General features: G+C 32.9%; 4 protein-coding genes across 5 annotated transcripts; 3 read left to right on the top strand and 1 right to left on the bottom strand.

Moving 5' to 3' along the window:
• The first annotated feature begins 1,684 nt into the window (after positions 1–1,684).
• LOC130803789 (protein JINGUBANG-like) lies at positions 1,685–3,692 on the top strand. The gene is made up of 2 exons (XM_057667991.1): positions 1,685–2,670; positions 3,071–3,692. The coding sequence occupies exons 1-2, from the start codon at positions 1,685–1,687 to the stop codon at positions 3,507–3,509; spliced, it is 1,425 nt and encodes a 474-aa protein (XP_057523974.1). The 3' UTR covers positions 3,510–3,692.
• Positions 3,362–9,977, bottom strand: LOC130804596 (probable beta-1,4-xylosyltransferase IRX9H). Of its 2 annotated transcripts, none has more exons than XM_057669092.1 (4): positions 8,203–9,954; positions 6,204–6,441; positions 5,479–5,669; positions 3,362–3,467 (listed from the first exon to the last, which is right to left on the bottom strand). In XM_057669092.1, exons 1-3 carry the CDS (start codon positions 9,096–9,098, stop codon positions 5,493–5,495), a joined length of 1,311 nt encoding a protein of 436 aa, XP_057525075.1. In that variant the 5' UTR covers positions 9,099–9,954; the 3' UTR covers positions 3,362–3,467; positions 5,479–5,492. The 2 variants fall into 2 exon arrangements, with proteins under 2 accessions (XP_057525075.1, XP_057525076.1); XM_057669093.1 differs by lacking the exon at positions 3,362–3,467 and adding an exon at positions 3,963–4,459 and having other exon boundaries at positions 8,203–9,977.
• A 1,259-nt stretch (positions 9,978–11,236) lies between these two features.
• On the top strand, positions 11,237–20,139 carry LOC130804598 (uncharacterized). The gene is given in 16 exon segments (XM_057669094.1): positions 11,237–11,399; positions 11,402–11,490; positions 11,558–11,684; positions 11,779–11,834; positions 12,912–13,010; positions 13,297–13,406; positions 13,490–14,046; positions 14,049–14,242; positions 14,244–14,298; positions 16,611–17,338; positions 17,866–18,066; positions 18,166–18,261; positions 18,352–18,537; positions 18,652–18,721; positions 18,724–18,764; positions 19,707–20,139. Coding segments are annotated over 16 exon segments (2,898 nt in total). The 5' UTR covers positions 11,237–11,371; the 3' UTR covers positions 19,968–20,139.
• Positions 20,140–23,642: 3,503 nt separating this feature from the next.
• On the top strand, positions 23,643–25,489 carry LOC130804599 (uncharacterized). The gene has a single exon (XM_057669095.1). The coding sequence runs from the start codon at positions 23,731–23,733 to the stop codon at positions 24,793–24,795; it is 1,065 nt and encodes a 354-aa protein (XP_057525078.1). The 5' UTR covers positions 23,643–23,730; the 3' UTR covers positions 24,796–25,489.
• Positions 25,490–26,756: the final 1,267 nt, after the last annotated feature.

Consider the following 26,756-nt stretch of genomic DNA (forward strand, 5'->3'; position numbering starts at 1 on the left):
TTTTCTTTTAATTATTAATAATAATAATGACTACAATAATAATAATAATAATAATGACAACAACAATAATAATAATAATAATAATAATAATAATAATAATAATAATAATAATAATAATAATAATAATAATAAGAATAATAAATAAATAACGAAAAGTAAAATTAATAATGACAACAACAACAACAACAATAATAATAATAATAATAATAATAATAATAATAATAATAATAATAATAATAATAATTACTTAAATAAAAAAAAGAAAAAAATTTTAAAAAGTTAATATATCAACAATAATAATAATAATAATAATAATGACAACAACAATAATAATAATAATAATAATAATAATAATAATAATAATAATAATAATAATAATAATAATAAAATTAATAATAATAATAAAATAATGAAAACTAAAACGACGACGACAACAACAACAATAATAATAATAATAATAATAATAATAATAATAATAATAATAAAATTAATAATAATAATAATAAAATAATGAAAACTAAAACAATAACAACAATAATAATAATAATAATAATAATAATAATAATAATAATAATAATAATAATAATAATAAAATTACGTAAATAAAAGTAAAAAAAATAAAAAAAAATTATAAATCGCACAAAAATGGGCGACTGAACCACGATTTATTTTTTTTTTTAAATTTCCAACGATTCAAATCGAAAAATTTACGTACTGCATCTGATTCATAGTCGCTTTCGTTAGCCATATTTAACCAATTACGGGTGACAACTTCTTTAAGAGTTTTTAGAGAGATAGTACTGTGTTTTAATTCGTACTTCATACGCATCTCAGAATTCGATATATATAGACAAATCTTCCGCATTAAATTGTTAATAGTGTTATTAGGTGTGATTTACATTTATTAATTAAGTTTTAAGTCCAGTGACAATTTTGTAATTTTTTAAACTCCAAAAGCAAATACGTAATTTCAAGGGGTAGCGATAAAATAAAAGGGGTGGCGATATTTAGTAACACCCTTTTTATAAGAGGCAGAGCTAAGCATTAATCATAGTTATTATCACGCTTTTTAAACAATGTGTCCTATGTTACTATTATTATCATTTCTCTTTTGACCTGCCCTACCATTTTAAGATATTATTGTTTTTGCTATGTCTTGTCACTCTCATTCTATTCTTTTTTGACCAATTAATTCCTGCAAAAAAACTTAACTGGTTTTCTGTTCTTATGCAAAAATTTATTTATTTTTCACTTTCCAACCAACTTTAATCATTAAAAACTAATCATAATTAAAAAAATTTCTGTACAATGATTAGGTAACTTTCTTATGATGTACGTACCATGTTTGATCTATTTAGGGGTTGGAATGGTTAAGCTCTACTATTAATTGTAAATTATATCGAATTTTATTTTTAAAAAAAATAAATTTTAAATATCTTATTGAAGTACATATAAAGAATATTATGACCCCTTATTTTTTTTCGTTTAATTATCATAATCAATTTTGATGACTCTACGGTTAAGTTTTTCGGTCTATCACTGATCTATGTATATTTCATGTGTTAAAGTAATTATTTATAATTAAAAAAGTTAATTAATTATACGAGTCTATTTTATGTTGAGACAGTTTCATACAAGACAAGTTTTATATAAATACATGCTTTTGCTTGCATAACTTCAAAACATGCTTGATATTCAAACTTATGTTTTTTTTGTTACCTCCTTTTACTTGTATAGTCAAATGAATCACAATAAAACCCTTTCTTGCTTAATTAATGAAGAAACTAAAGATGAATCTCCAAGCTTTCATCATTTTACAACCCAACTCCATGAAAACCTTCCCCTAAATTCTCATCCAACCCACTTGGATCCTCAAGCCTCACCAGTGCTACCTCAAAGCCCTGAATCATTATGGTCTTATTCCCCTCTACAAACCCCTTCCCAGCCTTCTCTTCTTTTCTGTTGCATTTCCTCCTTACACCGCAATGGAAATATTCATTCCATCGCGGTATCAGAAGACCTTGTCTTCACTGGCTCGAACAGTCGTCGAGTCCATGCATGGCAATCGCTGTCTAGCAACTGCCATGCAAAAGGTTACATACACGCAAACTCAGGCGATGTTCGAGCCATGGTGACCTATTCTAATTGGCTTTTCACCTCACACAAAGATCACAAAATTAGGGTTTGGAACATTAGGTCTAATAATGGTAGTTTTAGGCCTAGAAAGGTCACTACCTTACCATATAATCACCATCTAAAATCCCTCATCTCTAAACAAACTACCCAACAACATGAAGAAATTATATCTTGTATGGCTTATTACCATATTGAAGGGATATTATATAGTGGATCTTTTGATAGAACCATTAAAGCTTGGAGCATAAATGACAAGAAGTGTGTAGACACATTTATAGCTCATGGAGGAAATGTTAATGACATGGTAATTAACCAACTAAATGGCTACCTTTTTACTTGCTCTTCAGATGGGACAATAAAAATATGGTTAAGGGTTTATGGGGAAACCTCTCATACCCTTTTCAAGGTTCTTTGTTTTCTTGGAAACCCAATTTATGCTTTAGCTATAAGCATGTCTCAATTACAAGAAAGTTTCTTGTATTCAGGATCTTCAGATGGATCTATTAACTTTTGGGAGCAACAACTTTCTTATAGGTAATTTATAGCCAATCACTACAACATTGCAATCTTAACCGTTTATCATTCTATTTGCTCAAAATAGACCTCACTATCAAATTAATCAATTAATTCGGTATAAACCCAAGTATTTGGATTGTAATCTAGAAACAAACCACAATTACCTTTTATTGTTATTACCGTTATTTAATTGTGGTTCATATCTGGACTACAACTCTGATACTTGGGTGGAGTCAATTGATAGTTGGATGTATTATGTGTAAAGAGGAATTATTGAGTTTATTAGTATAAATATATAGAAATAGCAAATATTTTATTGAAAAATATATATTTAACCCAAATTAATTAATATTTCTTAGTAATTTTCAAACATACAAATATTATAAAAGTCAACTACTATAGAATTATCCTCTTGCAGATACAGTCACGGAGGCGTTCTACAAGGGCACCAATTTGGAGTCCTTTGCCTTGTAGTCCTTGAGAATTTAGTCATTAGTGGATCTGAGGACTCAACAATAAGGATATGGAAGAGACAAAAAAGAAGTTCAAACCATGATTGCCTTGCTGTTTTGGAAGGGCATAGAGGGCCTATTACATGCTTGGCTGCTAGGGTGCAGCTTGAGGATTTAAGTGCTATGAGTTTTTTGGTCTATAGTGGGAGCTTGGATCAAACTTTTAAGGTATGGAGAGTTAAATTGTTGCAAGAAATGAGGAAATCACCTTTAAGAGATGAAGATATGGAGGGTAATGAATCCATCAATGTGATCCAGAAGAGTCCTGTATTGTCTCCTCCATGGGTGAAGATGAAGAAGCAACTGCATAGTTGTAGTGTCCATAAGGACTATAAGATTGTCTGATTCAGAGGTGGGACAAAAATTGACAACTTCTTTGAAGATTTCGTGCAATTTTAAAAAGTAAGATATTTTGTTAACAACGTTGCATCATTAAACACTTAACATATGCTACGTAGTTTTATATTGAACGGTCAAATGTGTTGAACATGATCAAAACCTCCCCATATGTCTAATATTAAGTTTATGTTTATAGATATTGTTTCATATATTATACATTTACATTATGTGGGTGATTGAAAAACAACTGATAGATGGTAACTGATAGTTGGTTACAGTGGTTGATTTGATCAACTAGTTCAAAAATTGTTTATTCATAACAATAAATTGTTTTAACCAACTAATTTATCAAATATTAGCATTGGATGGTTTGACTACCCAATCCTCTATTTGTAACAAAATAAGCTAAAATTGCTCATTTAACAATTTTGCCAAACACCCCATGATGAACTTTAGGATATGAAGTATAATTAGATTAACATCGATAGAAATATAGTCTATTTATTTTGTTGGAAAAAATAATCCATATATGATATCACATCGAAAAATCAAAAAGATTTTAGACTAATATATAAGCTAATGATGATGTATCAACAAATTCCCCACAAGTCACAATTGAAAATACCAAGTTACAATTTTTCATCAGCCTGAAACTACAAAAAAATGCGAAAAACGGATTGAATTCTCTCTACTACTCAATGATAGATTCTAGTTTGAACAATTTCACAATCCTAGAATAGAAATCTCAATGCACTTTTGCATCTTTGCAAAGGCAAAACTAATATATGGCGAGCCAGGGACGGAAGATCACTAAAGATCTGTATAACTACAATATCTAGCCCCGCAAAAAATTCGAAACCTAGATACACTCCCTCTTCTTGTTGGGGGTGTAAAATTAGTATAAGCTGCACTTGCTGTTTTGCAATGTGTTCTATGCTTTTAGGGAGTATTAATTTCTGCATTTCAAAAGGGAAAAGAGTTAAAAAAAAAAAAAAAAGGAATGAATACTATCTTTGATCTTAAATTATCAAAGAACGAGTAGCTTTTCATGTATAATGCAAAAGGTTGAGTTCACAAATATTTGTATCCATAAGAATGTGTACTTTTATATGCATTAATAGCATCTTAGAAGATTGATCATGGTCAAGGCCATGGCCATCAGCCCAGTGTTCCGCACAAAGTTAGGGTTCGGGGAAGAGGTAACGGACATATGATATCCGTACCCCCTCAAGGGAGAGGGCAGATGAAATACATGCAATCAATTTAAATCTCCAGGTATAGAGAGCCATGCAAAATGAGAGGATGAGTAGGAGAAGATTAAAATTTCATAATAGAGATTTTTGATGTCCTTGAAAGAAGTTCACCCGGACGACTGGGTTGAAAGCTAAAGACATTTTTCTTTAGTTTCAGCTTGTGTGTTATGAGTTGAATTAGTGTTTGTACAGGTTCTCCATTCATGGTTCGGTTTTTCCTTTGGCTTTGGCTGTTTTTCTAAATGATATGGGGGTTTAGCCCTTTGGGTTTTCTAAAGGTGACTAGAGCTGACCTCTTCTATGGTCCCGCCGACACGCCCAACCCTTGGAGGCAGGTTTTTTGCGAGTAAACTCTTCAAATACCACGTTCTTAGGACTTTATTTTGATTATTGAATAAATGGTCCATGGAGACATCTATTCTCATGCCAGTACCGGCAACAAGGTTGCTCATGGTTAAAAGACGTCTTTTGCAGGTATACTAAGTAGATCAACTGATAGTATTTGATACATTGTTCGGTTTGAGCATCTAAACATAGTAGGCAACGTCTTAACTCTTAAGAAATCACATGAATATGGTGGCCATTTCAACAATGTTTTCGGTATGATCAAAAGTGCAAGCACAAAACAGGATGTTTGTAAAGCTCGAATGACTTAAACAATAACCCCTTGAAACTCAGGACAAAAACAGTTAAAAGTAGAGAACAAAGAGGATTTCCGATACCTTCTTACTTCAGGTCATACCACTTCAGTTGAAAGTTGCTTCTCGACATTTCTGCTGATAAACCACTGGCGAGGGTATGATGAGGAAGATGATTCAAGGGGAAAGCGCCATACCATAATGCTCGAGCAATTCCCTAGTAACCCCTCCATTTGGCTTTCATCCTCTACAATTTGCTCAATGAACGCACTCGCCTAAAAAGACAAATGATATAAAGATGCATTAGCACTAAACAACTAGTTAGATAACTTCGTGTTTAGAATTTAAGTCCACACGCTGCAGCCCGAGAAATGCAGATAATTCCCCCGACCGAAAAGAAAATAGAAGTTATGTTCCGTGTTTCTAGTTAATAACCCTTTTCTATACTCCCGATCCGTCATATTGTCGGGATTAGACACTTTCACTTATATACCTATGTCCGACTTGGGTACGTGTCCAAGTGTCTGACTTGGCTACTTTATGAAAAAACTTAATATTTTGAACCAAAATTGAAATGTCCAAGTTCAATACCCATGACCGAGTGTCAACTATAAAGGGAGCGACACGGCTACCTAAGCTTAAGTGACGAGTCCAGGTAACAAAGCTCTAGATTCCAATAAATTGTTATTCTTTCCAAAAGATAAGCCCATTTGAACAATGACATACATATAGAGAGACAACTTATTTTGCCTTCAAGAAGAAGACAAAAATTGCAAAAAAAAAAAAAAAAAAAAAGAATTGAACCCAACCAGGAATCTCTCTTTTAGAGTGTCAATCTGCCGAATAGGCTCAAGTATATGGCGGTGCCATCTCTTTGGATCCCATAGTATAGTACTATTGAAAGCAAAACCAGACATATCAGCATGAAATCGCCGAGTCAATTCACGAGTGCTCCAACCGATAATCTCACTCCCATTAAATACAGGGCCATCACGAAAAATTGCACCCCTCATCGAAAGTGCGGCCACCTTCCAAGTCCCAAATCTCCTGTAATCATGTACCCAGATCCCAGACATCAAAATCAGAAAGTACTAAATGGCAGTATTAGAAATAGAAATGGAAGTTAATCAAATGATAGGAACCTTTATAGGAAATAAAATGTCTCATTCTTAATTTTCATAATCAGTCAAAAAGAGTTGTCCCTTCCATTATTCAGAGATCAACCGCCAACGGTCTTGATGATATACAAACACTTTTTATTTGAAACAAGAGAGTATCCCAAGAGATCTATGTGCCTATAGCCTCCTATTATCTAGAAACTTCTCTTTTTTGATCGGGGATAAGGATCGAGAATACCCATATAGACAAGGGGAAGGAGAAATTCATCCTTAGTGTACGCAGTGAGAATCAAGCTGTTGTCGCAAAAGTGAAAGAAAAAACCTTCAACCATTAGGCCAATCCATGATTCTCAGATCTAGAATCTTAGTAAGCTACTACGAGAAGTAAAAAACAAAATCACTTAGACAAGGGTAGAACATAAGAAAAAACTAGCCATATAATTTAGATGCAAATTTTTACAACCATTGTTTACAAGAAAAATCTCATTCAAACATTTACTCCTTCCCTCTATCCCGGTCAATTTGTAACAATTTTCACGTACTTAATTTGCTACATTTTCTTCTTTGGAAATGACCCCACACACTCATTAAGTATCCTTCAATCATATAATTTCTCTCTTTATTTTTACCCACACATTTCAAATATATTCTCTCGTTCTCCCTAAAACCAACCAATAACTTAAAAAGCGTGAATTTGTACTTGTAGCAAGTTTAATGGGACATAGGACCACATATTTGGAAAGTAAAGGCTTACATAACGGTGTCTACCATTAGGCCCAACTAAAACTAGTTAATTAATCAAATTATTAATTATTATTAGACGTATTTTTTCAATTGTGGAGAAGAATATCAAAAGCAGCTACAAAGTTGAAAGGCATTTCTATAGTGACACCATCATCGACAAACTTTTTCTTTCTTTATTAAGGCTGATTGCTCCAGCAACATTCTATAAAAAAGCGAGAAGACATGAAAGTAAGTTCACAAATCACAATGTGACCCAACAATACATAAAAACTAGACGTGGATTGTGAGCACAACCTTTTTTTTCACAAGAGCCCACTCACTTATGTGGGTGGTAAACCCCGAGGCACATAGATTACACCCACAATCCATGAAACTGAAAGAGTTTACTATAACTTAACCGATGTTATGTATATGTAAACATGATAGACGTCATGAATCAGCCTTTAGGCATGCAAAACGCCAAAAAATAAAGCAACATATCCGAAAAAGGAAATCGAATCCTCGGGTAAGACCAAAACCCGCTAATACGAGCTAATCATCTTGGCCTTTTTTCAGATATTTCGCATTAGAGAGTGTTATGACTGTTATCTACCTATAATTGGAAATGTACTTGACTATAGACAGCATTAAAACCTAAATCTAGCAACCTCAACAAAAACGCGCACATACAAACAACCTCAATAAAGCAGCACATCCAAAAAAGGAAATCAAATCCTCGGGTAAGACCAAAACCCGCTAATACGAGCTGATCATCTTGGCCCTTTTTCAGATATTTCGCATTAGAGAGTGTTTTCCACCTATAATTGGAATGTACTTGACTATAGACATAGTATTAAAACCTAAATCTAGCAAACTCAATAAAAACGTGCACATACAAACAACCTTAAATGCAACAAATAAGAAAATATCGTAAACAACAAACGGAAATTTTGTGAGAGATATGCACCTTATCTGCCTCAACTGAGTAAAAAGATCAACAGAGTAAACATTGGCATCATCTGCAAAATATACGATTCCATTAAGGCGATGCGTTTCAATATGTGCCAAGGCAGCATTTCTCTGATAAACATTTCTGTACTTTATATCAGTTATATTCTTATTGCAAACCAAATGTCTGTACATAAGTCCAGTCTTCCTCAAAATCTCTGCTGTTTCGATAGATTGAGAGTCCATTTCAACAACAATCCATACCAATGGTGGTGGAACAAGTTTCAACGTTTGTCCCAATCGATTGAGATAGTAAGCTTGAAATGGCCGAGAATTCGTTGGGGTAATAACTATCAAGAGCTTGTTAACTTCCAATGGTGGGTCCTCAATAACCAGTTTAATAGCAAGTGTTTCACTTGATATACTTTCCACTTGCTCTTGCAAGGTAGCATTTTCCACATTCAACTTATTCTCGTCAGCCATGGAAATATTCCTAGCACTAAAAGGAGGGTATTTAACACTCGAAGGAATTATGTCAAAGAAAAGAGTTTGATGATGAGGCGAAATTCTTGCTGGGAAATTCATAGAGCCAAAAGGGGTCAACCCAATAGATAGTCCAACCAAGAAGCATACTAGAAAATGTAGGAGTGCCCTCTTCCATACATGGCCTTTAGGTTTTGATCTATCTAACGGACGCGACGATCTATGTGAGAACCAACCAAGTATATAGTTATGCACCTTATACAATGCATACTCCAATGAATTAAAATAAGAATATGATAATCCATTTGGTTGTAAAGGGTTTTGTACAACAGATGATGATTTAGATAATGGAGATGCCACTGAACAAGCTTCACCATTCGATCTCGAACCAGGACGAGGAACAGGAGAAAGTGTTCTTCTAATTGAAGCCATTTTAACTAGTCTAGATACCCTTAACAAATGGACAACTAACCCTTATATAAAATCCAATCTTAAAAACAATCAAATTCTCAATTTTTCCACATAAATTAGCAAGATTACAACTTCAATATCACAATCATACCACCATTTGCATCAAATTCTTACTTCCATCATGCTTGTCATAATCATATCATCATTATAAACCATGCACAAAACACCATTTTCCAACCTTTAGAAGCATGAAAGTTCCCACCTTTCCCATTGAACCCAATAACAAAACATGAAGATCCAACTCATAAAAAGGATCAAACTTTAGCTAAAATTTCATCTATCAAAAAATTCATAGTACAAAAAAACCCACAAAAAACTAGTCTATACCCACAAACTTAAATGAGCAGGAGATTCAAAGATGTAAACATGGGCATAAATTAAATCAGAAAAATGTATATACTGAAGCATAATTACCACATAATGTTTATAAATTCTCCAGCTTTCTACCAAAATACAACGAGTAGGCCTTAGTTTTTACTTCAAAAAAGTCGGTTGTAGAGGGTTTTGAACAGAAAAAGATGGGCTGTGAAAAAAATTAGTATTGTTCAAGATCTCTAGAGGGAGAAAATGAGAAATTGTAGAGTTCTAGTAGGAGTAAGATGTCATTGATAATGGGCATCCCCCACGTGGGAACTGGGAGTAAAAAAAGTTAGGAAAAAAAATCAAAATAAACGTTTAAGGACTTTAATTTTGTGAATAAATTACATTGGCCAGGATAATAACGATATTGATTAGTTTAGATCTTGCAAATTAAGTACTGGAATGGGAATCTATGGGTTGGAAGATAATGGGTTTTGAACAGCTTAATAATGATGTCTAGACTCTGGAGTTTTGTGGCCTTGTGGGTCTAGAGATATAAAAATTGTCAAGCACAGTTTTTGAAGATGGGATCACTTATGAAGTTGCAATGGTTTTTGTTTATTTTATTAGAGGATAGCAGTATAATAGCAGCGGGTTAAGGGGTGAATTAAATTTAGGAAAAATTAAAATTAATAATTTAATTTTTTATTAATTTATCGTGAATAATTCACTTTTAAATTACTTCTTATTAATTCAACTTTTGTTCTTAGTTTACTGTCAGTATACTTTAAACAGCAAACTAAGGGTAAAGGTTGAATTATTATAAATTAAAAGGTTATGTTGGTAGCAAATTAAAGGCAAAGGTTGAATTAAAAAAAATTAATCTAAAGATAGAATTATTCACAACGGATGGGTAAAAAATTAAATTATTAATATCAAATTTTCCTTCTTTTAAGAACATTTTTGAGAAAATTGTATTTATTATTCAATCGAGGTAAGCTTAATTCTTAAATTATTATAATGATTTCCTGAAGTATGATATTGACATAAGTAAATGTAAACTAAGATTTTCATTAATTCATTTTTATAAAAATATATATTTAATGACAATCACTTTTAGTTAGTTTCAACTAGAAAAAATCATTTACAATACTAAAAATCAATACAAATAATTTTCAATTACCAAAGAAAGTTTCAATAGCTTTTAATCAGTTTTAAATAAGTGTATTAATATTTGATAAGTGATCTTTTAAAAAATATACTTCATTTAATAAGTGATAATGTTCTTCATCATTGAAAATAATTAATGCAAATAGCTCTATTATGCTTTACTTGGAGTTGTGTAGCTCTATAATGAGTTGATGTTAAATACTTTGGTTCTTAGTAGAAAGAAAGAAGTGAAGGTCTAGTTCGCTAGGGAGAAACATCGACAATCAAACATATATATATTTTTTGATAAGTAGTACATTTTAATTGACATGAAATTCGACTTTCATGTTAATGATAATGTTTTTATTTAGAACTAAAAGTTAATGTTCCAATGTTACATGTATCGATTTAAATTTTAATTTTATTGAACTCTACTATTTTTAAATCCAAAAACTTTTAAAATTACATGATGATATAGTGGTTGGATTTTCTATTTTACTTTGTTTAATTCTCACTGCCTATACAAAATAATTGAGTCTATGTTTGTATCATACTTACTTTGTAGCACTATTATTTTATATTAACAGTGATATTTTCTCACATAATATGTTACAATGACATGCTAGTATTTAGGGATTAGATTATCCGGCACACCAGAAAAAGTAAAGGACTCCTAATCCTACTAATACGAAAGAATCAGTCTCAAGTATAGCTGTTAACCGCCAAATAGATTTCTCTGTTTTTCTCTCCTGAGAGAACATCCATCATCGTCTTCGCTGCCCGCCATGGCTATGGCGATTAGGGCATTTCTCCTTATTTTTTCTTCCTTTCTTCTTCTTTTTTTGCTTTCGCTCTCTATGAAGATCAAATTGGCTTAATGGACTGGTAATTGTCACTTTCTTCAGTTTCATTTCAATGTCATCAATCTCAATCCATGTCTTCAAGTCATTGTTTTCGATTACTTTTCGCAGAATCAGCAGTACTTAGGTAAAGTAAAACAAGCTGTTTTTCACACTCCAAAAGCTGAACGAAAGAGACTTGTTGTTTCCACTGAAGAGAGTGTTATCGCTTCTCTTGATCTTCGTCGAGGCCAGATTTGTATGCTTTTCCTCCTGTTTTGTGTTATTCTGTTTTAATTTATGAGATTATTGGTGAAATTTTGATTTTTGGTTCGGCTGTTGTTTTATTGAAGTTTGGAGACACGTGCTTGGAGAGAAGGATCCAATTGATCACATTGATATTGCTCTTGTAAGTTGATTTTGTTGTTTTTCAGTTATTTTAAGCATGCTTTTGAATTTTTTTATAAGTTATCGGAATTTGATTAGGAATTTGAAATGTTGTCATGTTGATTGATATGTGATGTTTTTATGATGGGGAGATATGATGTTTTTGCCACGTGATATACCAATTATTTTGTGATACAAATTTATTTTTCTTGTGTGGTATTAATCGTTGACTTTATGTAGTTCTTGTTTTTTTTTTTTGCTTATAACTTGGAGAGTAGTTGAAGGCGTTAGCTTTCAGGTGGATGGAGTGTCTATAAGTAGAAACTATATTGATATCACTAAGACGCAGGGCCTTTTTGGTTGTTGATATTAAATATTTGTAATGTAAAATTTTGCTGAGATTTACCATGTCATCTCCATTATAATAAAACTTTTATCATAAAAAGGTGTTGTTGCTTACAATTTTTCATTACCAACTAATTCTAGATCTTCAAATAATAATACATTTAAATGAATTTTGTGAAGAAAATAATATGATGAAAGTTAAACGAGCATGACCATTAAACTTGTCAAAATAGGGGAGCTCGACATCGGTGCTTGAGGTTTGTTCTTGAAGTTTGTTTTGCTTTGATATCAATGGAGAGATTGTGTGAACTTTTTTATCGTCGAGGGATTTTTCGCAAAGGTCAGAAGAAGTACGAAGAACCCTTTTTGGCCCTCTAATTTTTGCAAGTATTTTTAATAGGGAAGCTAGGCTTTGTTGTATTCCTCATACGGGAAGTGTTTTGGAGAGTTCCATAACTGCAGAGGAGGTGGGAGGGTTATTTTTGAAGTTGAAACCATCGTCGATAGCGGAATCTTTTATCCACCCTTCAAGATGGGATTGTGGCCTTCCTTTCTAATAGATCACAAGCTAATATGCTTTCAGTAATTGCAACATTTTCCAAAAAGAAAGAAAAATTAGAAATTTAAAATGAACTAGTGCCCTTGTGTTGTCAGTTGAGTGACAGATCTCAAGTAGGAACAGTGTTTCTTAACATTCTTCTCTATATTTGTTTAATTTGACATTTGACCAGATGTCCTTACACTTTCATCAAAGGGGAGCATCCTTAGAGCATGGAATCTTCCTGATGGGCAGATGGTGTGGGAGTCATTTCTTGTTGGCAAGAAACCATCAGAATCTTTGTTGTTGACAGTGGTTAGTTATAGCATTTCCTCATTTACTTCTGCTGTAGCTGTTGATGGTTTCCATATTGTTCATGGTTTTTTTTCATTGGGGATGAATAGTATATGAAAATCTTTTATCAGTAAGGTTCTCCCCTTTGTATGTGATGCTGCTAAGAAAGTGTGAGACTTTATTTCTGAATTGTTTTTACTGATAAGTTGTATTTCAGTTTATCAGATTATCTTTATAACCTGAACAGCTGGGTATTCTTGCACAACATATCACATAGCCTTCTAAAACTTCCTCTATTATTGCACAGATTGATTTGAAGGTGGAGCGTGATAATGTAATTCTTGTATATAGTAATGGTTGCCTCCATGCAGTATCTAGTGTAGATGGACTAGTCCTGTGGAATTTGGAACTTGAAAGGTTGATAAATTACTTAGTCTACTTTCTTTACTGCAGCTACTTGATAGCCTTGTTTTTGTATTTCATGTGCCTTTTTTTGTCAGTGTGGAGCTTCAACAGTTAGTCAAGCCTGTCAGTGGTGATGTCATGTATGCTGTAGGTTTTGCCGGCTCCTCCAAGTTACATGCCTATGGAATGAATATCAAAACTGGAGAGTTACTCCTGCGAGATTCTATTGACATTCCTGGTGGCTTCTCTAGGGATTTATCTCCTGTTTCCAGTGAAATATTTGTAGCTCTGGATGTTCAGCTTACATTGCTGGGGATAGTAAGGTTAAATGATGGAAAACTCAGTTTCAAGGAAGCAGAGATTCATGATCTTGTTCCACAAATTTTTGAAAGGGCTACTGTATTACCTTTGAAGCTAGTAGGAATGTTTGCCATAAGGTGCAGTCCCTATATAGTTTTTGTGAAAGTTAATGACCAAAGCAAGCTTGAAGTTGTGGACAAAATTGAAGATTCTGCAGCAGTTAGTGATGCTCTTTCATTTACTGAAGAGCAGCAAGCGTTTGGAATTGTTCAACAAGGGGGTGGTAAAACTCATCTTACAGTGAAGCCTGGTGATGACTATAGTACTGATCTTCTGAAAGAAAGCATTCAGATTGACCAGAACGAGGGCTTGTTCAGAAGGTTTTCATAAATAATTATATTCGCACCGATGGATCTTATTGATTTAGAGCATTGGTTGTTATGGAAGATCACTCTTCATTATTATTGCAACAAGGTAATATTGTTTGGACCAGAGAAGATGGGCTTGCTTCAATTGTAGATGTAACTACTTCAGAGCTACCCCTAGAAAAAGAAAGGTGTATCAGTTGGCAAAATGGAGCAAGGTCTTCTTGAGTGGCTGAAGGTATGAATTTCGATGTCGACTTATTTTTTAAGCAGTGAGGGATAGTCTTGGCAGTAGATATAAGTGAGTACCCCTTGTTTGTAAGTGATTACAATGTAGATACTAATTATCCGTTTTATTGCTTTTGCACTGGTTTTACTATTCTGCATTTCTACTTGTGTTTGGAACGTCATGGCGGATGATTTTACTATGCAAGCACATCCACACACCCAGCCAGTTTTGCGCAACCCAGCACCCCACTTGCAACCACCTTTTGGCCCTTCCTAGTTATGCCTTGAGCCAAACCACCATTAGTCAACCTTGATTCATTTAATTTATTTTTTCAAAGTTAATTCTTTTAATTAATTCAATCTTTTGGGTTTGATTAAGAAATTAGTATAGGTTTTATTTCATCACCACTTCATCTTTATTTGGTAACTTTAAATAATTATTCTAAAGTTTTGATCTTTACTTTTTGAATAAAAAAATTGAATCTTCGAAAAACTAACTCAAAACCGCTTGGCGCGGTGAGCCTCCTTGTTGGACTGGGTAATTTACTAATGCTTGTTTGTTTGGAAAAGAAATATGACTGGAAACCCAAAATTAGTCGAATGTGAAGTGCAAGAAGCCATTGCTTCTTTAGAAGAATAAAAGAAGTGAAGAAGAAGAAGAAAATAATAACTTTGGGTATTCCTCATATTCTCATTAAAATAGTTATGTGTTTACTACAAGGATAATAAACGATTTCAAACTTGTTGAACTAAAATATGAATGTCATCTTGTTTTAAGTATTATATATGTTTTTAAATTGATTTTTAAGCTTTTTAGCAAAAAAGTGTGCCCCACCTACAAAAAGCTTGCTCTTTTAACCTGCACTTTGCGCTTAGGCTCTAAGACCTTTTGCACCTCAGTGCGCCTCGCGCTTTTTGAAACTAAGTTTTTGTCAAATTGTAAAGAACTTTTGAGTTTTGATGAATGATTGGAATTTTGGTGTTGTTTAAATGTATTGCGAATTTTAATTTTTCATCTTCGAGCTCCTGTGATTCTTACTTGATAATGAAATGATAAAAACTTCCATCGTGTCAAATTTGGTTTAACATTTAAGGGTAGATTCAATTGTGAAGCTTTCCCGTGAAGAGAGCCTTTTGTTTAGGAAGAAACAAGAGTGTTTTGTTTTACATTCTTAGTTGAAGGAAGAGCCTTTTATTTATCCGTTAATTGAATGCGTTATATTTGCCTACAATGGGTCATTTGTTTCTAATCAAATTAAGTTGACCCATTAATGATGGGTCACTCTTAACTGAGAGTCTACGACCCATTCTATTCTAGTCAAGTGTTAAGATATAGAATATAGATGTGGAGCAAGACGCTATCACCAAAAGGTTTCAAACAAAGTCGGAATAAGATAAGAGTATATAGAAATTTGATTTGTCATTGGTGATTATTGGACATGTGTTGTAAAATTAATGACAAAGTAGCTTTTTCCAAGTGAGTATTTTAGGAGCATTCTGCATATGTAGGAGCATTCTGCGTTTGACAATAGAAGGAAAAGAAAATTGTATGATGATCATTAAAAGATTAGTATTCAATAAGTCAAATAAAGTACTATAATCTTTTTTAATTGATATTCTCTCATACTAATCTGTTTTAGTTCGTGCGACTGACCCTTATCGATTAATGCTTTGGTATCGTTGTTGTAGAAGTGGTACTGGATAAAAATTAAAATCAATTTTTATGCTTTGTCGTTGTTTTATGTAGAGAAACCTGTATGTGGAGCTTCTTTTACAGGTTCTAGATGTTCTCGCCTATACCTCTTACCCATGAAATAGAAAAATGAAAAAAGAACCAACTACTTCAATTTCAAACTATTTAAAAATATTTCTGTCCAGATTTATTGTTAAAGGATACAATAAGTAATAGTTCTCTTGTTTATTTTGATGATGATTCCACCAAAAGCTATTTCTATAGGTTCAGATGAACATCTTTTAATTTTTGTGAACATTTTAATCAGTCAATCACTGTTAAATTATAAGTGTATTGAATTACATGTCATTTTCATATTGATGGATAGCTCTTTTAGAATTGAGATTTGAATGTCATCTTTTCTTTCAATCCCCAAAAGAACGCTGTTGAATGAAGGCACCCAACACTTATTAAAAAAAGGAAAAGTACTTCAAAAAAATAAGCAAATACTTTATTGGTGATCACATCTACTGATTTGCTTGTAGATTTGTTAGCTTTCTCGCCAGTGTTGTTTTGCAATGTTCAGTTAAGACTTAAGAGTGTACAAGAATTATCTTTACCTGTGTTGTTTCCTGATTGACTTTTATGTCAGACACTTTTTGAAACTTAAAGGGACTTTGATGCTTGGTCACCCTGAAGATATGGCCGCCATTCAGGAATTGAGGATAAAGAGTTCTGGAAAAAGCAATTTGACCGAAGATCATAATGGCTTTTGGAAATTGCTAGTAGCACTGACTAAAGCCGGGAAAGTTTATGCATTGCAGTCGGGAGATGGACGAGTAGTTTGGTCCATTTTTCTGCCTAAATTGCGGAAATCCGATACGTGTGAGAATCCTGTTGTTCTCAATCTGTATCAGTGGCAGGTTCCTCATCATCACGCTTTGAATGAGAATCCAGCTGTTCTTGTTGTTGGTCGTTGTGGGAATGTAGTTGATGCGCCTGGTATTATTTCAATTGTTGACACCTACATAGGGCAGGAGCTGAACTCACTGGGGTTAGCTCATTCTGTTGCTGAAGTCATACCATTGCCATTTGTGGACTCAACAGTAAGGTGTCTTCACTTATTTGTAGATGCAAATAGCATTGTGCATTTATACCCTAAGACTCCTGAATCTGCTGCTATATTTGAGGAGTTTTCTAATGTGTACTGGCACTCTGTTGATACTGAAAATAACATATTGAGAGGATTCGCATTAAATGGAAAATGCATGAATGAGCTGGCTGATCAATTTTGCTTTAGGTCAAAGGATCTATGGTCAATTGTACTCCCTTCAGACTCGGAAAAGATCATTGCAACTGCTGCAAGGAAGTCAAGTGAGGTATGTTTGGGCTACTTTTTCCTCTGAACTTTGTTTCCTCTTTGTCTGTTCATCTATTTGTTCTGTGATGTTTTGAAGAATTTTATTCTGTTGATCTGTTCATAGAATTTAGTGTCTAAAGTTGCGGCTGTTGCATAATTTTAGTGTAGTCAGGGTGATGTGCATGTAGCTTTTAGGTTCTTTGATTTAGTTATTAGAACACGGACTCTAAAATTTAAGGTGATAGATTTATCTGAAGTGCACTTTGGTGCCGAATTGTTCTAGTTAGATGGCTAAAAAATCCTTAAAGCTGCTTCGTCATTTTAATTGATGTGATTTTTTAGTGATATCAGATCTTAGTGCATAGCAATAAAGCATGATAATATTATGATGGTTATCCCAAATTTGATCCATTTTGAATTTCCTTCAGGCATTGGTGATCCTTATTTATTATTCTTTTTTTCGGCACCAGTGTTTTCTGTCATATTAAACATTTGGATCTTAAAAACTTGTTTGTTGCTCTTTTGGTGGTACACACTCAAGCAAAGGTGATGGCTGACCGAGATGTGATGTACAAGTATATATCCAAAAATCTATTATTTGTTGCCACTGTTGCACCAAAAGCGGCTGGTGAAATTGGATCGGTAACCCCTGATGAGGCATGTTTGGTTGTGTACCTCATAGATACTGTGACTGGTCGGATACTACACCGTGTGACGCACCATGGCGCACAGGGTCCTGTCCGTGCAGTAAGTTGTTTCCAGGGTTTTTTTTTCTCTTTTATATTGTAACTCTATAATTGCAAATTCCTCCATTCTCATGCACCTTATTTTTACCTGTCCTTGAAGGTTTTCAGTGAGAACTGGGTTGTCTATCACTATTTTAATCTCAGGGCCCATCGATATGAGATGACGGTGATTGAGCTTTATGATCAATCTCGAGCGGTATAATTTTGAACTCCATGTGCTGATTGTTTATGCAATCCGAGTTCACCTAACCATGTTTTTTAACATATTTGCTATCTGCTGGACAAGAATGTCTGGAGCTTGATCATTGGGAAACATAATCTTACTTCCCTAATTTCCTCTTATTCTCGGTCAGAAATCATGACAAAGTCACAATCTTATTTTTTTACCCAATCTGTGAAGACAATATCCGTAACCTTGACCGCAAAGGGAATAACAGCAAAGCAGCTTCTTGTAGGAACTACTGGTGAACAGGTTAGGTTGGGTTTGATAAGTTTTCTTTTTTTTTTCTTTTTTTTTTTTTTTTTGCAAAAGCTCATTTCTAAACCACTTGATGTGTAATGATTTAAATTTGTCAATTATTCTCAGGTTTTGGCTCGTGAAAAGCGGTTTCTTGATCCTCGTCGGACAACGAATCCAACGCCGACTGATTTAGAGGATGTATTATACCTCTAACAGATTCATTGCCTATTAATCCCAAGGTATGTTATATTATGCACGTCCGTCACAGTTGACCTTTGGTTAGCTGGTCTTGTTTTTACTTCGTTGTACCATGATCCATGTGGCTCCAAAGTCCAAACCTCTTCAACAAAATCATTTATAATGCTTCAAGCCTCTTGAAGGAAATCTTTGAAAATTGGTATGATGTTGAGTCATGGTGATACTTGAAGAGTTTTGATGTAGACACTGAGTGCATTAAAGCATTGTTGCTTTGGGTGGTGTCAAAATTTGCTAAATATCTGATCTTGGTAGCCAGGCTTGTAGCTAAATGTGGAGTATTACTGAACCTTTAATATTTGTCTTTAGAGTTCTCATCTTCTTATCTTATGTTATAGTTTCTCGGCATCTATGTTCAATTCTTCAGTACCCCTATGTATTCTACTCTGCAAGTCTGCATAGGCATGCCAGGCACCAAACTTTCACCCCATCTATCCCTCCTACCCATAAAAATAAGGTTTTTAGCTGTAATTATCTCTATCCTGGTTCTGAAACTCATAGAACTTGCCTAAACTTGAGTGGAGGTAGTGACTACTGAGGACTCAAGAACCTGTTGTAATTGTATCTGAACAATAAAAATCATTTCTTCTTGTTTGAATTATTGTTTCCATTATTCAAATACCTTTAAATGGCTCCAACCTATAGGAGCTGGGCGGTTGGATGTACGCAACTTACCCGTGCTGACAAAGAGGTTTTTGTTGATTGAACCTTGGTAGCAAACGTCTTTTGCAACTTCACGCAAATAAGAAGTGCACGTGATTTAATAAGTCATTTCAATAGTCAATTATAATACAAAACTAAAAAACTATGAATCTTGGCCACATCGAAATAAAGAACGTATTTGTCCTCAGATTTCCATACTTGACCTATATTAAGACCTACGGATTTTGGTATTTTATGTATATCTGATGATGTTTTTTTTGCAGTCCTATCTGACTCATGCACTCAAAGTGGAAGGTCTTAGAGGCATAGTTTCTATTCCAGCAAAACTAGAGTCGACTATACTCATCTTTGCTTATGAAACCGATTTGTCTTTCACCCGCCTTACCCCATCGAGAACTTATGACTCCTTGACAGAAGACTTCAGTTATGCACTACTTCTCTTAACCATTGTTGCGCTTGTAGCTGCAATCTTTGTCACCTGGATCTTATCTGAGCGAAAAGAATTGAGAGATAAGTGGAGGTGATTTTTCTGTATCCAATATTTTGTTTTTGACAAGTTTAACATTTTTTTTGAACAATATTTACACTTAACAAATTTTGTAGCATATTTGTGGTGAGGTAACTCATCGTCATTGTAAATCTAGAATTACTAGAGATTACTACACAAATGAAATAGCCTTAATCTGTTCCATCAAATTTATCTCACTTTCTTTTTATCTGTATTATTAAATTTATCTTATTTTTATTTTAGTCATAATTTACATTCTTTTTTTAATTCTCATCTACGTCTTTTTCAAGCTTTTCCATAAAATATTATTTTATCCATTTTTATATTTTAATGCAATTGCCTTTGGGGCGAAATTGGTGGGGCAATGGGAGTAATTGTCTTCATGAGCCAATAATTAAGGAGTACTAGTAATTCCATATGGCAGGCTGGTAAAATTCTGTGGATTTACTAATAATTCCATATAGCAGGCAGGTAAAATCCTGTGGATTTAATACCACAATGGCTATGAAGTATTTGTAAAGTTTTGAGTATAAATTAAATGTAATCTGAGTTATCTTCAAACTCTTCTCTCAAATGTAATCAAAAATTATCTTCACACTTTGATCATCATATATATTCTCTATTTTTCTTTCATATATATTCATGCTGCAAATTTTCAATCCCAAAAATTATCAATTGATGGAACTTCAATAGTTTATTTTTAAGCATTAGGCTGCTTTACGTATAATTTTATGGTAGTCTAACTAAACTCGAGTTGAATCAATATTTGAAGCTCTTGACTAAAGTACAATTGACTCTACTATTAATTGACTAAATTAAATGGTAATTAAAGTATGTTAAACTGACGTGAAAATATAAAAAATATAAAACACATTTCATCTTTCAACTAACTTAATGTTAATTTAAATTAATTAAGAATCAATTAATCTCGTTTGAACTTAAGATGAAACTACAAACTAGTCTTAGACTTAAAATTGAATGGTGAGAATCTCACTTTTAATCCGTTGTTAAGTTTTAATCATTTTGCATATAACCAAACTTAATTATTTAATCTTTGTAACAATGTTTTTTGTTGCTTGTTATGTATGAAGGTTTGTAATTTAAAAATGAAATTAAACCATATTTATACTTAACAGTCACTGCATAAAGTAAGTTTGACTAATTATTCATCTCTATCAATCAAGTCCATTTCTAAACCCAAACAAGTAGAACTTTAAATCGACTACTGATCAACTGAGCTCGTTAAATAACTAAAATTGATTTTACAAATCCAAAATCGAATATTATCGGACTTGACCTTCCACCACTTCAAATTCTACACTTGAACTACAAGTTTGCTAATCGAACATGACTCCAATCATAATTATCAATTTCAATTTGATCAAAATATGAATTAGACATGGATCTTATCTATTGGATCTTCCTTTCCGCAGGGAATAATGGTGAATTAATCAAAGCAATTTTAGCATTGGGCTAGTATTCCCTTGTGAAAAGGAACATCTAAGAAATAACAAATTGTTTTTACTATTTACTATTTAACTTAAATATTTGAAAATTTTTTAAGTATTACGGTGTAAACTCAAAATGATCGTAGAATAAGATTATTACGAAAACATAAGGAATCTTATCACGCCACATGAACAATGTCATTCAATGACTCAAATCATTTAATTTTGGGCTTAACATTATCTAATTATTGAGGATGACATGTAATTGCCCCTTCATGTAGAGAAATATTAGTGATGAAGTTTCTATAGTGGTGTATTTGTTTGCAAGTTGATAAATATCCATGTTTTAGCATTTTCAGCACGATATACACTTATGAAATTCAACAAAAACACATTATAATTTATCATTTCTTAGAAATTTGTTATCATTTTTATTTTTATCCGTTTTTTTAATCTTATAACATTTTTATTTTAAATAGTGTATTTTCACTAGTTTTTAATTTTTATCTACACATTCTTACTCATTTCTTTAATTGATATATAGGTGATGCAATACCATAGGAATTGAGGGAGTATAATGACTTTGATTAAAAAAAAGAAAAAATTAAAAAAAAATGAAAACGAACTAGCCTTAAGTTTTTTTTTAATTTGTTTTGAAAGCATAATTAAGAATTCAATATACTTTTTATAGTAATATTATTACAATTAACGCATGAGGTGCTAGTTTTGTGAATAAAGACAAAATGGTTTTAATGCGACTTAGGTGTGTCTCTATTCAATGATTATCCTATTAGTCCATTCTAAAGGGATACAAATACGAAATTATACTAATTTGATATTAAAAATCTTTGCAATGAGACGAATTAAATAAGACTAATCACAAAATAAGGATAATGAATAAATAATGTTATAGTTCTAATCATCATCATATTCAATGTCCCGCTCGGAAGTAGGGTTTGAGTGAGGAAAGGTGACGGACAATTCATACGCGTACTCCCTTCAAAGAGAGTATTAGAGGAATGTAGTCGGTTTTACCTTCAAACATGTAAAAGCCTTGCATAAAGCAGATATGAGTGATAAAAGTTATGTTTCTAATATTACAAGTAATTTGAGACGTATTAAGTATTTTAAATTAAAAAAATGAGTAAAACTAGCTTTTTGCTTTATTAACTCTAACTTTCTACTGCTACTTTGTGGCTTTTCCTTTACAATTTACTCCAAGTTATACCTTTTGAGTGAAAAATATCCCATTTATAGTCTCCTTTCTTTCTCCCCTCAGGCCCTCACCCTTGCAGGAGTAACCCTTCCAAGTAAAACAATTAGGAATAATAATAGGGAATAGGGATAGGCAACTTCCAAATTAAGGGTACTTTCCTTTCATCCTAATGAGCTTTGAGAGGAAACTGCACCCTAAAATAAAAACTCTTTAGTGATCTTTTTATTTTCACCAATCCCCATTTATAGTTTTTTATTTACTCCAGTCCTACTGGCTACTGTATTAAAAGAAAATACAGTCTGATTCTGACATACTAAAACCTCCCTCTTTTCTCCGTACTTAACCCTTTTTCTTTCTTGAAGTTAGCATCCTCTTTTTTCTACCATTTCTAACTAAACCATTTTCTTTCATTTACTCCATCTTTACTCTTACCCACTTATTCACTGATTTTTATTGTAAAGTAATTATTATTTGTAATCTTAAAATAATTATTTATAATCTTAACGTAATGATTATATATAATTTTAATGTGATTAATTAGAGAAATAAGCTAATTATATGAGTCTATCTTGTGGTTAGATGATCCCATACAAGACGAATTGTTAAAATTTTGTGGCTAGACTTGTCAAATTAGTCGATTCAATTCCATTGATATTAGCTCATTTGATTTAACTTAATAGATAATAAATTTAATATAAAAACTAGATCAGTTTATTCTAATAAAATTTAGAATTTAAGTTTCTTATCAAATTGCGTGAAAAATAACCTTAAAGTTATAATTCTGAAATATTGACTCAAATAATAGAACTGACAAAAAAAATATTAGGTTATAACTCGAAAATAATTTTATAAAACTCAAAAATTCACCATTCTTATAGAAAAATAGATCAGATTGTCGAATCTTAAACATGGTCGAGTTCAATTGAATTTTCAAGTCTAAATTTAACGGGGTCTAATACACTCAGGGTTGTATAGTTCATTTTTAGACCCACTAATAAAAAAAGTCTAGTACACCTAGCTTGTTGAAACCTTGGATCAAGTATATATTTTTTCATTATTGATGACTAATAATTCTCTAGTTATTTCATTTTATTCTCTCTCTCTAGATTAACACCATGAAAGCAGCTCATTCTCACAACCATCAATCACAAAAAAGAAGCCATTCACTATTTTCTTGTGCTTTTTTCCGTCATTGTACTGATTCTCCTCTTAGTCCTACAACCCCAACTCGCTCAGCTCCGTCGCATTTTCCGGCGTCACTTCCTCTCCAACCACCGGTTCCGCCACCGCAGTTAACAAGTCAAAATTCTGTCCATGCAATAAATATTCCACCACTTCATAATCACAACAACCATGGTAAAACTTCTGAATCTGAATCTTCTTCATCTTCAACTTCTCAGAGTTTTACTCAATGGAGGTTTCCCCCTACATTTCCTCATCCTCCACCGGAATTCTCTCCGCCGCCACAGATGGTGGTTTCCCCGGCGAGTTTGCCGGAAAAGAAAAAAGGGTTTCAGTTTTCTGACCTTATGGAGCTTTTTCACATGGCGGAGCTCCATTTTACATCTGGGTCGGAATCAGACTGTCTTACAGCACTCCATATGTTAGAACAGTCACTTGTCCCGAACCCACCATCCGATGCGGTCCCTGAAAGTGGGGCCTCAGTGGTTGTCCCGGCAGTGGTGGTGGAGGGGGTGGTCCGGGAAATGACCCGGGCCACCTTGTCAAAACCCGCTACTAAAGTGCTCCTAGCACTTTGCTTGGCGGAAGGAAACCGCCGTGTTGCGGTGGAATGTGGGGCGCCGTCACAGGTGGTGGATGCATTGGCGGACCTTGATGGGGCGGTGGCGGAAAGGGCTTTAGCGGCGTTAGAGCTTATGTGCACGGTCCCCGAGGGGGCTGCCGAGGTGCGAGCACATGCATTGGCGGTGCCAATGCTGGTGGCGACAATGGGGAGGATGGAAGGTCGAGGGCGGGAGTACGCGATTAGTGTGCTCACCGCTGTATATGGTGGCGGGGATGATGATCACCAAGTGTGGGAAGCAGCCCCACCAGAAGAGGTGGCACGTGCGGTGGTGTTGGCCATGCAACAAGGGGATTGTAGTGCTAGAGGGAAAAGGAAAGGTGCTCAACTTCTAAAAGTTCTTCAAGAAAATGGGAGGGTAGATTTAACCCAATAATTAATTACTTATGATGCATCATTATATATATTAAGATTAAGTAATTGAAGAAACCGCAGATATTCTATTAAAATCACGAGTTGAATGGTTGAAGATTTTCTCATAATTATAGTTTACTTTATGGTTATCACTGCTTATGCATGTTGATTTTTTAAATTGTTGTATAGTTAGGGGGTGTTTGGCACGTGGAAATGAGAATTATGAGACTATAATTGAGACTTTGGAATGAGACTTGAATTTAGACTTTGAAAATAAATGTTTTATGTCCTTATAACTTTTAGTTTACTTTCATTAAAGGCAAAAATGTCATTTTTATAAATTTTCCAAGTCTCAACTCTAAATACCACCCTCCTTCAAAACTTTCTTTTGTGTGACTTTCCATTCCCGAGCCTCAACTCATATCTAAGTCTCAACATTAGTCAATTTTCGTTCCCCTTAAACATACAAGGGACTTTTTATAATTTCACCCTAAAATTTCAATCCCCAACTTCAACTCCCTCCAAACACACCCTTAATGTCTGTTAGAGTAATAGTAATATATAATTACAGATTATATTTGAAATTAAGTTCAGCTTGCAAATAGAGAGAAAAAAAGATAAAAAAATATTTGTGATATGATGATAAATGTTATTCAACGTTTATTATCTCATGTATGTTGACGAATTTCATGTATAAAAAGGAAAGTTGTAATTTATTTTTTTATTGTTATTTGTTAGTATATACTACTACTAGTAATTAGCTAGCTTGCTAAGCGAATCAAACATATCAAATTGGGTAGTTATCAAAAACCTTTAATATTTTATTTTTTTTTTTTAAATAAGAGATTTTATTAATTTTAAAGTGAACTGCTCAAGGTTAGCGACCCGCAAGACAAAGAGCACGAAACACATAACCCCACTAAAAGAACTAGTATTATTGAAGATATATTCTCATTTGCGTAGGTTAATTAAGTAGAACAATTATATAAACATAGTATAACTCAATCTCACATAAATGTTTTACTATTTTGGAATAAAAATTTAAGATATATATTAAATTACGAAAATTATTCAAACAATATGTTAGAAAATTATTAACTAGTATTATTATTAATAATGTCAGAATCTTAATTTCAAAAGATTATAATCAGCTAAAATCTATTAACTCTTAATTAGAAAATTGGTTAATTAAAATGAAGAGTTTGGTTAGAATGGCATAGAACAATATTGAAGATATCATGTATATATTTTCTCCGTTCTGAAATACTCGCTACATCTCGATTATGTGCACTATTCATCATTCAAGCTTATTTTATATGTTTCGACTTATGTATAAGTAAAAATATAGTCTAATGAGCTCTTGTTTGAATCGTCTAATCGCATACTTTCATAATATTAACTTTTTATCATTTTTAAATTTATATAATTCAACATATAAATAAACAAAATAACACATTAAAATGTATAAAAAGTAAAATATAATATGGGATCAGAGGGAAGTATATTCAAGTTTGTTTTTTCACCATCCTCTCTAAAGGTACAGTACTTTTGATATTTATGGTCTAACCGATTAATTAGTTCCATTTATATCGTCTATTATACAACTTCGTAGATATACATCAAAAATTTACCATTTCAATATGAGTCGAGTCCACACAAAAGGCCTAATAATAAAAAAAACATTAAAAAAAATGAAAATTGAATTCCCGAACAAAAAGCGCTTATTTTTTTAAAATACTTTAAGCTGATCCATTTGAAGTCGTCCATCCATATTAAATAAAATAATAGATTTAAACGCGAAATGAATTAAAAAAAATTCTATATATGATGTATTAAACTCATATATATTCAGATTAACCACATTTTTATTTCTCTTTTCATGTATGTATTAATATTCCACATGGAACCAATAAAATAGAATAAAGAGAATAATATATAATTTTAGCTGCCCGAATTGGCAACTTCAATAATATTGTAAAATGT

Source organism: Amaranthus tricolor, chromosome 17, assembly GCF_026212465.1.
Source record: "Amaranthus tricolor cultivar Red isolate AtriRed21 chromosome 17, ASM2621246v1, whole genome shotgun sequence".
Lineage (NCBI taxonomy): Eukaryota > Viridiplantae > Streptophyta > Magnoliopsida > Caryophyllales > Amaranthaceae > Amaranthus > Amaranthus tricolor.

Coding starts and splice junctions, on each gene's coding strand:
- LOC130804599 (XM_057669095.1), top strand. CDS start 23,731: ATGAAAGCAGCTCATTCTCACAACCATCAATCACAAAAAAGAAGCCAT.
- LOC130803789 (XM_057667991.1), top strand. CDS start 1,685: ATGCTTGATATTCAAACTTATGTTTTTTTTGTTACCTCCTTTTACTTG. Junction 2,671..3,070: donor GAGCAACAACTTTCTTATAG/GTAATTTATAGC, acceptor ATCCTCTTGCAG/ATACAGTCACGGAGGCGTTC.
- LOC130804596 (XM_057669092.1), bottom strand. CDS start 9,098: ATGGCTTCAATTAGAAGAACACTTTCTCCTGTTCCTCGTCCTGGTTCG. Junction 6,442..8,202: donor ACTCAGTTGAGGCAGATAAG/GTGCATATCTCT, acceptor ACATGATTACAG/GAGATTTGGGACTTGGAAGG. Junction 5,670..6,203: donor CTCTAAAAGAGAGATTCCTG/GTTGGGTTCAAT, acceptor TTGTCTTTTTAG/GCGAGTGCGTTCATTGAGCA.